The sequence below is a fragment of the Rhinoraja longicauda genome, chromosome 26 (assembly GCF_053455715.1).
Source record: "Rhinoraja longicauda isolate Sanriku21f chromosome 26, sRhiLon1.1, whole genome shotgun sequence".
Classification (NCBI taxonomy): Eukaryota; Metazoa; Chordata; class Chondrichthyes; order Rajiformes; family Arhynchobatidae; genus Rhinoraja; species Rhinoraja longicauda.
This window is the reverse complement of record NC_135978.1, coordinates 31,263,734-31,276,240: the sequence shown is the minus strand read 5'-3', so window position 1 is coordinate 31,276,240 and position 12,507 is coordinate 31,263,734. Positions and strand designations below refer to the sequence as shown.

Below are 12,507 nucleotides of genomic sequence, written 5' to 3'. Positions count from 1 at the left end.
ATGGGAGAGGGGAGAAGAGGGAGTGATCAGGGTGAGTGAGACTCGTTCTGGTTATGCTGGTGGCCTTGCTGAGGCAGCATGAAGTGTAAATGGAGTTAATGGAAAGGAGGTTTTACCATCTAAGCTAGTCCCATTTGCCATGTTTGGCCCATATCCCTCCTATCCATGTACCTGTCCAGGTGCCTTTTGAAAATCACATCTAATTCTACCAAATTGCATTCTAAACCAATAGAATTAAATGCAGCAGGTTGATGAAAAGGGATCATAAAAATTTCTAAACTGATTTGTGGTGCTTGGTCTTTGATGCACGAACCTGGCCAGATGTTTCTGAATTGAATCAGTAACAAGCATTAACATTCTAGACACCAACTGTGTGGGTTTGGTTCAGTATAGCCTCAACTATTAAAAAGTACGTATGAATATTAAGATGGTGATAATTTTTCCACGCGTAGGATTTGCACAATATGGTCCAGTCCAGAAAGATGTCCAACATTGATTGCACCAGATAGTCACAAAATGCTGGAGTAACTCAGCGGGTCAGCCAGCATCTCTGGAGAAAAAGAATGGGTGATGTTTCTGTTCGAGACCCTTCTTCATACTGATGTCAGGGGAGTGGGCAGTACAGAGATAAGGAAGTATAGATAAGGAAGTGTAAGGTGTGAAAGAAAGTGTAAGGTGTGAAAAGGACTTCCTTATCTATACTTCTGCCTGTCCCGTTGAGTTACTCCAGCATTTTGTGTCTATCTTTGATTTAAACCAGCATTCTGCAGTTCCTTCCTACACTGATTGCACCAGTATGATTGATGCGTCGACACTTGGCAGTGAATTACTGCTCTTCAACATCTAACCTGTGATTAATAGAGTACACCTGCATCACATCAAACTGCTTGCTTGAAATAAGCGTTTTGTCCCCCTATTAGTTAAAAAGAATGATTTATTGATTGATTGGTTGATGATTTATTTAACGTTGTTTACATATTTAACAAATTGAACGACTTAGTGAAGTCTTCAAGGCAGAGATTAGGACGAGAATGCTTCAGAATCTCAAAGTGTAGGAAGGAACTGCAGATACTGGTTTACACCGAAGATAGACACAAAATGCTGGAGGAACTCAACGGGACAGGCAGCATCTCTGGAGAGAAGGAGTGGGTGACTGTTCGAGTCTGAGGAAAGGTCTCGACCTGAAACGAGACCCATTCCTTCTCTCCAGAGATGCTGCCTGTCCCGCTGAGTTACTCCAGCATTTTGTGTCTATCTTCAGAATCTAAATGTTTTTATTGTCACTTGCACATCACAGTGAAATTCTTTTGCACAACCACAGACGTACAGTAGCCACAGCTTCGGCACCGTTTACAATCAAATAAAACTGAAGACATAACCAGTCCAAAGTCGAGTCAGTAGTCAATAGGTGCAGGAGGAGGCCATTCGGCCTTTCGTGCCAGCACTTCCTTTCACTGCGATTATGGTTGATCATCCACAATCAGGATCCCGTTCCTGCCTTTTCCCCATATTCCTTGACTTTGCGATCTTTAAGAGCTCTATCTAACTCTCTCTTGAAAGTTCCTCAGGTTCCTATTAAATCTTTCCCCCCTACCTTAAGCTTATGTCCTCTGGTTCTCGATTCCCCTACTCTGGGCAAGAGACTCTGTGAGTCCACTATATCTGCTGAGTTCCACAAGAGAAACCTGTTTTATGTGGATCCTTCATCCATTCATTCTAAGTTGAGAAGGGCAAAGTTTAAAGGCAATGTCCAGAGCAAGTTTTATTTTTTACACAGAGGGTGGTGGGTGCCTGGAACGCACTGCCATGGGTGGTGGAGGCAGATACAGTAGTGGAGTTTAAGATACTTTTAGAGAGGCACATGGATATGCAGGGAATGGGGGGATATGGGTTATGTGCAGGCAGAGGAGATTAATTTAATGTGGCGTCGTGTTCAGCACAGACTGTGTGGGCCGAAGGGCCTATCCTGTGCTGTACTTTTCTTTGTTCTGTTCTACGGTTTAATTACTAGCATTGAACCAAAACACATGGCTATTTAATTACAGTCCTTTTCCACTCCTCCCTCCCCCCTCCATAACGTGCCAACTTTATCAGGTAAAAATTTCAGGAAACACTGGTTTATCCAGAGGGAAGTTATCAAATGAAACACTCGGCTGCAGGAGGAGTTGAAAATTGTATTGTGAATGCATTTTTAAAAAATTGGAAAGTAATGGTGGTAGTGGTGGTGGGGGGGGGGGGGGGGAGAATAGAAGATTACATTGATGATTTACAAAATCATGAGAGGAATAGATCGGGTAAACGCACAAAGTCTCTTGCCCAGAGTAGGTGAATTGAGAACCAGAGGACATAAGTTTAAGGTGAGGGGGGGAAAAATTTAATAGGAACCTGAGGGGCATCTTTTTTACACCAAGGATGGTGGGTGTATGGAATGAGCTGCCGGAGGAGGTAGTTGAGGCAGGGACTATCGCATGTACGTGTACATGGATTGGATAGGGTTGGAGGGGTATGGGCCAAACGCAGGCTGGTGGGACTAGTGTAAATGGGACATGTGGTCGGCATGGGCAAGTTGGGCCGAAGGGGCTGTTTAGATGCTGTACAACTCAATGACTCTATGTGAGAGGAGCCATAACTCTGGCCAAGTGAATTACTTATGTGTGCTATAATACAATGTAAAGGGCTGCAAAATGGGTGACAGAAATGGGTGACAAAATTCAGTTGCTGCAAATGGGTGACAGAATAAAAGGAGGAGCGATATGTCTGGATTTGAACAATGTAAGATCTCCCATTGCTTGCAAGATCAATAACTGAATAACTGAATAACAATCACTCGCAGTCATAATGCTATAATTTTATGTTGGCGTTAACAATAGTTCTGAGGCATAGTTCAGTATTGAAGGCCCTGAAGAATGTAATTAACTTGCTCCATCTTCTCAATAGTCAATCAATAGTCAATAGTAGTTTATTTGTCACATACACATAAATGTGTAGTGAAATGAAACATTACCCGCAGTTGAACAATAAGACCAATGAGAATAATCAATAAAAATGCAATAACACATACAATCACAACACCAAACAAAAAGAAACATCCATCACAGTGAGTCTCCTCCAGTCCCTCCTCACTGTGATGGAAGGCCAGAATGTCTTTTTCTCTTCCCTGCCGTCTTCTCCCGCGGTCAGGCTGTTGGAGTTGCCACGTCGGGGCGGTCGGGGCGGTCGGGGCTCCCGATATTGAAGCCCCCGCCGGACGGTGAAAGGTCCACGGCCTATTTCAGGCCACGCCGGACGGTGAAAGGTCCGCGGCGGGCCGACCCAAGCCCCGCGATTCGGGGCGGGCGAACACGCTGCCTCTGCCGCTGCCGGTGCTCCCGATGTCGGCCCCCACCCAGGGGCCTGCAGGCTTCCGACGTCCACGCGGCCCGCGCCGGAGCCTCCGGAGACGAGTCGCAGCCGCTCCCGCAGCATCCGCAGGCAGCCAGCGCCGCAGGTGGTGAGTCCGGGCCGCGGGCTCTGCGAACCAGAGCCTCAGGTGGTCCCAGGTGCATGGCCGGTGGTAGGCCGCAACGGGAACGGAGACACGACACAGAAACAAAGGTCGCGTCTCCGTTCGGGAGAGAGAATTTTACAGTTCCTGTTCCCTCCCACCCCCCCCAAACATAACATACAAACCCTACACCATATTAAAACTACAATTCAGACAAAAACAACAAAAAACACAAAAGACAGACGGACTGATCAAGGGTCAAGTGTTCAAATTGTCATATGTACTGGCAATAGAACATTGAAATACTTACTTGCTGCAGCTTTGCAGGCCGTAACGCAATAACACAATAGATATTCAGTAAATATTCAATAATCAAAAGGTCTTTAAATGATTGATTGTGATTGAAGATGATTTTGATGCTGGTACGACTTGGATGGGGGAGGGACGGAGGGAGAGGGAATGCAAGGGTTACTTGAAGTTAGAGAAATCAAGATTCATACCACTGGGTTGTACGCTGCCCAAGCGAAATATGAGATGCCGTGCCTCCAATTTGAGTTTCGCCTCACTTTGACAATGGAGGAGACCTAGGACAGAAAGGTCAGTGTGGAAATGGAAAGGGGAATTAAAGCGTTTGGCAAATGAGAGTTCAGGTAGGTCCAGGCAGACTGAGCGAAGGTGTTCAGTGAAATGATCGCCCAGTCTACATTTGGTCTCACCGATGTATGAGTCCACACCTTGAACAACGGATACAGTAGATAAGGTTGGAGGAGGTGCAAGTTAACCTCTGCCTAACCTGAAAGGACAGAGACGAGCGAGGAGGTATAGGGACAGGTGTTGCATCTCCTGCAGTTGCAGGGGAAGGTACCTGGGGAGGGGTTGTTTTAGGTGGGAAGGAATGAGTTAACCAGGGAGTTGCGGAGGGAATGGTCTTTGCGGACGGAAGGCGGAAAGGGGTGGAGATGGGATGATGTGATTAATGGTGGGATCCCGTTGGAGGTGGCGAAAATGTCGGAGGATTATGTGTTGTATGTGATGGCTGATGGGGTAAAAGGTAAGGACTAGTGGGAGGGGGAGCAAGAGCGGATCTGTGGGGTACCGAGACAATACATGATTAATCACGTTATATTATATCTCTGTCGTCTCGTCCATTATATCTCTGAAAAGCATGACTTGATTCACAACACATTGTCTACCTGGTTTATATTGAGTTTATTTTTTATTTTTTAGATTACAAACTTTAAATAGTCGCAGCTTTAACTGCATTGTTAGTTACAAATATTTTTATGGAGATCAGGACCATCTTGTAAATTGAATTATAGTGTGAGGGGATAAAAAATCGCTGTTTGCTTTTGATTCAATCTTTTGCGTGCTGAAATTCTGGGTAATAGAAAATTTACTCCAGCTTAACCTAATTTAGTAAAATGTTTATACAGAATTGTGTGAAAATGAAGAGAATGCTATCATGTGGTATTTGGTTTGATGAAGTTAGTAAAAGATCTTTGACTTCAACAGAACCATAATAGTTTTAGCAGGTAGTTCCAATTTCCTGTCGAATTAAAAAAAGATTATTTCCTTTCTGAAAGAAAGTGTTCCAGTTTGTGTAAGATGGAACTGCAGATGCTGGTTTAAACCGAAGATAGTCACAAAAAGCTGGAGTAAAGCTGAAAAGCGGGACAGGCAGCATCTCTGGAGAGAAGGAATCGGTGACGTTTCGAGTCGAGACCCTTCTCAATAGACACAGGAGGAGGCTATTCGTCCCTTCGAGCCAGCCCCGCCGTTCAATGTGATCATGGCTGATCATTCACAATCAATACCCCATTCCTGCCTTCTCCCCATACCTCCCGACTCCGCTATCATTAAGAGCTCTATCTAGCTCTCTCTTGAATGCATCCAGAGAATTGGCCTCCACTGCCTTCTGAGGCAGAGAATTCCACAGATTTACAACTCTCTGACTGAAAAGGTTTTTCCTCATCTCCGTTCTAAATGGCCTACCCCTTATTCTTAAACTGTGGCCCCTGGTTCTGGACTCCCCCAACATTGGGAACATGTTTCCTGCCTCTAACATGTCCAATCCCTTAATAATCTTACATGTTCTCAGTCTGATGAAGGGTCTCGGCACGAAACGTCACCCATTCCTTCTCTCCAGAGATGCTGCCCGTCGCGCTGAGTTACTCCAACTTTTTGTGTCTATCTTCCGTTCCAATTTGTGCCCATTTAAACCATCTTGCACTATAAGGAAACTTACTGTATAGTGACAGGATACAGCTTGGCCATGGCATCCAAGCAGCATTAATTAAGCAATGAATACTCATGTTCTCTATGGAGATTATATGCCATTCCCAATGCATTAACGTCTTCAAATAACTGGCCACTGTCATAAGGGTTCTGCTTAAAGCATCTAGTTAAGTCTCTGCCCCTGCCAACCTGTTCTTTCCAGATGTATTATAACCAGTTGTGAAATTACTTTATCGAGTCATTCAAGCAACAAAAAAAAGGCCCTTCGGCCAAACTTGCTCATGCCAACAAAAGTGCTCCATCTGAGATAGTCCCATTTGGCACCATTTGGAGTATTGTGTTCAATTCTGGTCACCGCGCTGTAGGAAGGATGCCATTAAGCTGGAAAGAGTAGAGAACATTTATGAGGATGTAGCCAGTCCTCGAGGGCCTGAGCTAAAGGGTGAGATTGGGCAAGCTAGTACTTTATTCCTTGGAGTCCTCTAAACCTTTCTTATTCATGTATCTGTCCGACTGTCTTTTAAGTGCTTTAATAGTACCTGCCTCAAGTGCCTCCTCTGGCAGTTCATTCCATATACCCAACACCTTCTGAGTGTGAAAATTGTTCCTCAGGTTCCAATTAAATCTTTACCCCTCTCACCTTAAACGTATGTCCTCTGGTTCTTGATTGCCCAACTCTGGGTAAAAGACTCTATGCATTCAACCTCTCAGTTACCCTCATGATTATATACACGTCTGTATGATCACCCCTTCGCACCCTGTGCTCCAAGAAATAAAGCCCTAGCTTCCCCAATTTCTCCCGTTAGCTTAGGCCCTCCGGTTCTGGCAATATCCTCATAAATGCATTCTCTGCACTCTCTCCAGCTTCATGGCATCCTTCCTATAAACAGGATGCCCAAAACTGAACACAATACTCCATTAGCAAATTTGCAGATGATACAAAGCTGGGTGGTAGTGTGAACTGTGAGGAAGATGCTATGAGGTTGCAGGGTGACTTGGACAGGTTGTGTGAGTGGGCGGATGCATGGCAGATGCAGTTTAATGTGGATAAGTGTGTGGTTATCCACTTTGGTGGTAAGAATAGGAAGGCAGAGTATTATCTGAATGGTGTACAACGAGATCTGGGTGTCCTAGTGCATCAGTCACTGAAAGGAAGCATGCAGGTACAGCAGGCAGTGAATGGAATGTTGGCCTTCATAACAAGAGGAGTTGAGTATAGGAGCAAAGAGGTCCTTCTGCAGTTGTACAGGGCCCTAGTGAGACCGCACCTGGAGTACTGTGTGTAGTTTTGGTCTTCAAATTTGAGGAAGGATATTCTTGCTATTGAGGGCGTGCAGCGTAGGTTTACTAGGTTAATTCCCGGAATGGCGGGACTATCATATGTTGAAAGAGTGGAGCGACTGGGCTTGTATACATTGGAATTTAGAAGGATGAGAGGAGATCTTATCGAAACGTATAAGATTATTAAGGGGTTGGACACGTTAGAGGCAGGAAACATGTTCCCAATGTTGGGGGAGTCCAGAACAAGGGGCCACAGTTTAAGAATAAGGGGTAGGCCATTTAGAACTGAGATGAGGAAAAACCTTTTCAGTCAGAGTTGTGAATCTGTGGAATTCTCTGCCTCAGAAAGCAGTGGAGGCCAATTCTCTGAATGCATTCAGGAGAGAGCTAGATAGAGCTCTTAAGGATAGCGGAGTCAGGGGGTATGGGGAGAAGGCAGGAACGGGGTACTGATTGAGAATGATCAGCCATGATCACATTGAATGGCGGTGCTGGCTCGGAGGGCCGAATGGCCTCCTCCTGCACCTATTGTCTATTGTCTAAATGTGGCGTCACCGACATCTTGTACAACTGTAACCAACTTCTATACTAGGTTTCCCTGACTGCTGAAGGCCAATGTATCAAAAGCCGTCTTTACCATCCTGTGATTCCACTTTCAGAAAACTATGTATCTGTAGAAATAAAGAACTGCAGAAGCTGGTTTATACCAAAGAGAGATAAAAGTGCTTGAGTATGCTGAAATTCTAGGTAATGAAACAATTGCCTAAAAAGTAATCAGCGGATCAGGCAGCATCTCTGGAGAAGCAAAGATAGACGCAAAGTGCTGTCTTTTTTACATGCACATTAGGTAAATGCAATCTGCAGATTGTTTTGCTTAAAATTCATCATCAAAATGTAATTATTTACTTATCTGCTTGTCATCTGGTTTATCATGAGGAATTAATTTGGAGTTCACATAAAATGAAAAAGAACTTACTTTAATGTAGCAAATATTTGCATTCTTGTATTACCCCATGAAGGTACAAACCACTGCAGCCAACAGAGTGACACAGTGCCTGTTTGAATTAGTAAGGGACCTACAGGCCTCCCACTATCGTGAAGAAGTCCAGAAATAAATTTCCATAATGTTTATTTTTAGGCCCACGTTGGTTCTGTATGAGGTGGTTTATTGATTTGGCATATTTGCGTGTTGTGTTGCGTGCATGTGTTGAAATGTATTTTTGCCCCTGGTGTTTGAACGATGCTGAGAACTTGGATACTTACTGAACACTCTGTTCTTCCCGTTAACAGAAAAAACCAGAGCCAGCGCCACCTTCCACAAATCCATTCCTTGAGGATGAACCAGGAGTAGATTGTGATCCTGAGAAAGAAGATCTAGAGAAGGTAAAAAGAGGGAAAAAAGCAGTCTTAAAGCAGTGTTATTTAATTTTGTTCTGATTCTTTTTGCTCAGTCTTTGGGATCATTGCAAGTAGAGACCTGGTCATAGAAAACCATACAGTGTTACAATGTGAAAAAAGGCCCTTCAGCCCATCTTGTCCACACCAGCCAACATGTCCCAGCTATACTGGTCCCACCTGCCCACGTTTGGTCCATATCCCTCCAAACCTATCCTATCCATGCACCTGTCTGTTTCTTAAATGCTGGGATGGTCCCTGCCTCAACTACCTCCTCAGGGAGCTTGATCCATACACCCACCACCCTTTGTGTGAAAAAGTTACCCCTCAGATTCCTATTAAATCTTTTCCCTTTCATCTTGAACCTATGTCCCTGGGCCATCGATTCCCCTACTCTGGGCAAGAGACTCTGTACATCTACCCAATCTATTCCTCTCATGATTTTATACACCTCTGTAAGATCCCCCTCATCCTGTCGGGTCAAATCATGTAGGGTCTATAAGATTTCCTATTTCCAATTATTCCAAGGAACAGCACTGTGGTGCAGCGGTAGTGTTGCTGTCTTACAGCGCCAGAGACCCGGGTTCAATCCTGACTACGGGTGCTGCCTGTATGAAGTTTGTACGTTCCCCCTATGAACGTGTGGGTTTTCTTCTGGGTGCTTTGGTTTCCTCCCACATTCCATAGGCGTGTAGGTTTGTAGGTTAATTGGCTTCTGTAAATTATCTGTGGTGTGTAGTTGGGGTTGCCAATTGTCCCATATTACCAGGACATCCCATATTTTGGGCTAAATTAGTTTGTCCCGTAAGGGACCGCCCTTTTCCCGTATTAGTAGGATCGCCAACTTCCTCACTCCCAACTTCGGGACAAGGTGACATTACCGCCCCGCGCCCCACGTGACCTCACCCAGCCAGCGGCCACGTGCCCCCGGCTCCACCAATGGCGGCCTACCGGCCTCCATTGGTGGAGCGGGAGCACGTGGCAGCTGGCTGGGTGAGGTCACGTGGTGCACGGGGCGGTGATGTCACCTTGTCCCGAAGTTGGGAGTGAGGAAGTTGGCAACCCTATGTGTAGTGTATGGGTGAGCACTGGTCGGCTCGGACTCGGTGAGCTGAAGGGCCTGTTTCCACGCAATATCTTTAAACCAAACCAAACTAAACTAAACTAAACTTTGGCCATTAGTTTAAAGGAAAGTCGACAAATTGATATTTTCTGTGAAATCTTCACTGGGAATCTTCCATTCTGCTTTGTGTTCTGATATGCATGTTATACTGCCCCATGAAGTCCCACTACTCCATACGCCAACATGTTTTCCTGATTTGCAAGTCATGTGAACGATGGTGTAGTAAGAATGGCATTTATAACCCTTTTTAACCAAGGGTGTGATATTGCCCCAAATCTATTAACACAGATCAACAAATGAGGGAAGAAGATTGGACTTTATTGCCTTCCATCACAGTGAGGAATGTGGGGAATCCGCTGTGGTGGATGTTTATGTTAACGTTTATGCAGTTGTGTGTCTTCTTGCATTTTTTAGTATGGCTGTTTAGTAATTCGCATGTCACTGTACCTTAATTGGTACACGTGACAATAAAAGACCTTTGAAACCTTTGAAATATTAATAGAGAGACCATTAGCAGGACCAGGTTTCTGCTATATATACATTTATCACAAAATTTTAAAAAACCCTTCATTTCATCGCAACAAAAACGCAAACATTCCACTTGAATTCTGTTCTTCGTTCACGGTTTGTACCCTGCAAACATTGAAGCGAAATGGATTGTGTCTTTGATGAGCTGGTAGCACTGCTGCCTCACAGCGCCGGAGACACGCGGGCTCCATCCTGACCTTGGGGCAAAAGAGTCAAAAATGTTTTATTGTCATCTGAGCCGAAATGGAACAATGAAATTCTTACCTTTCAACAGCAGCACAACAGAGATGTAAACACAGTACTCAATACATAATCAAGTCTAGTCAAGTCAAGTTTATTTGTCACATACACACACACGATGTGCAGTGAAATGAAAGTGGCAATGCCTGCGGATTGTGCACAAAAAAGAATTACAGTTACAGCATATAAATAAAGTTAATAAGTTAATATAGAGAAGACAAAATTTAGTCCCTGGAGTTATAAAAGTTAACAGTCCTGATGGCCTGTGGGAAGAAACTCCGTCTCATCCTCTCCGTTTTCACAGCGTGACAGCGGAGGCGTTTGCCTGACCGTAGCATCTGGAACAGTCCGTTACTGGGGTGGCTTGGGGTCCCTCATGATTTTGCTTGCTCTGGATCTGCACCTCCTGATGTATAGGTCCTGCAGGGGGGCGAGTGTAGTTCCCATGGTCTCTGCAGGGCCACCCTGTCCTGGGCAGAGCTGTTCCCAAACCAGACTGTAATGTTGCCGGACAGGATGCTCTCTACGGCCCCAGAGTAGAAGCAATGAAGGATCCCCAGAGACACTCTGAATTTCCTCAGCTGTCTAAGGTGGTAAAGGCGCTGCTTTGCCTTACCCACCAGTGCGGCAATGTGCGTTGCCCACGGCAGATCCTCTGTGATGTGGACTCCCAAGTATTTAATACTGCTCACCCTATCCACAGTAGACCCATTTATCTCCAGTAGCGTGTACGTCCTTGGATGTTTAGCCCTTCTAAATGTACTAAACAAACAACAAGTAAAGAAGCCTAACAAGGAATTAAACACAATAGAGTGCAAAAACAAAACAAAGCCCAAAGTTCCTGATGTGACCGTCGGTCACGGTGGCGCAGTGGTAGAGTTGCTGCCTTACAGCGAATGCAGCGCCGGAGACCCGGGTTCCATCCCGACTACGGGTGCTGTCTACGGAGTTTGTAAGTTCTCCTCGTGACCTGCGTGGGTTTCCTCCGAGATCTTCGGTTTCCTCCCACACTCCAAAGACGTGCAGGTTTGTAGATTAATTGGCTTGGTAAATGTAAAAATTGTCCCTAGTGTTTGTAGGGTAGTGTTAATGTGCGGGGATCGCTGGTCGGCGCGGACCCGGTGGGCCGAAGGGCCTGTTTCCGTGCTGTATCTCTAAATTAAATTAACTAAACTAAACTAAACCCAGGCAGTTTATAGTGTTCAATAGCCTGATGCTTGTTGGGAAGAAGCTGTTCCTGAACCTGGACGTTGCAGTTTTCAGGCTCCTGTACCTTCTTCCCAATGGTGGGAGTGAAATGAGAGTGTGGCCAGGGTGGTGTGGGTCTCGGATGATGCTGGATGCCTTTTTGAGGCAGCGCCTCCTGTAGATTCCTTTGAGGTTGGGAGGTCAGAACCCGTGACGGACTGGGCAGTGTCCACAACTTTTACGAGCTTCTTCATTCCTGGGCATTCCTGAAGCCAAATCAGGCCACGATGAAACCACAATATGCTCTCTACCGTACACCTGTAGAAATCCAAGAGAATATTTGTTGGCGTACCGGATCTTCTAAGTAAGTCGAGGAGTTGGTGGGCTTTCTTTGTGATTGTATCAATGTGCTGGGTCCAGGACAGATCTGTAGAGATAGGCATGTCCAGAAACTTGTTTGTTGTTGACTCTCTCCACCACCAACCTGTTGATGAAGGCAGGTTCTTGGATCCTCGGCCTTCCTCTTCTAAAGTCAACAATCAGCGCTTTGCTCTTGCTGTGAACAAAAGGCAATCAGCCGGGCGATCTCCCTCTCTACTCTGACTGGATTAAAGGATTGAAGGGATTAAAAGTACCATTAGCAAATTGGCAGATGATACAAAGCTGGGTGGCAGTGTGAGCTGTGAGGAAGATGCTATGAGGTTGCAGGGTGACTTGGACAGGTTGTGTGAGTGGGCCGATGCATGGCAGATGCAGTTAAATGTGGATAATTGTGAGGTTATCCACTTTGGTGGTAAGAATAAGAAGGCAGATTATTACCTGAATGGTGTAAAGTTAGGAAAAGGGGACGTACAATGAGATCTGGGTATCCTAGTGTATCAGTCACTGAAAAGAAGCATGCAGGTACAGCAGGCAGTGAAGAAAGCCAATGGAATGTTGGCCTTCATAACAAGAGGAGTTGAGTATAGGAACAAAGAGGTCCTTCTGCAGTTGTATAGGGCCCTAGTGAGACCGCACCTGGAGTACTGTGTGC

General features: G+C 45.3%; 1 protein-coding gene across 2 annotated transcripts in view; it reads left to right on the top strand.

Moving 5' to 3' along the window:
• Window positions 1-12,507, top strand: part of vps53 (VPS53 subunit of GARP complex) — a 328,676-nt gene that overhangs the window by 125,494 nt on the left and 190,675 nt on the right. For both annotated transcript variants that reach the window (XM_078422197.1, XM_078422198.1), the window contains exon 12: window positions 8,291-8,383. In XM_078422197.1, coding sequence (XP_078278323.1) covers window positions 8,291-8,383 — 93 coding nt within the window. The remainder of the gene's footprint in view (window positions 1-8,290; window positions 8,384-12,507) is intronic.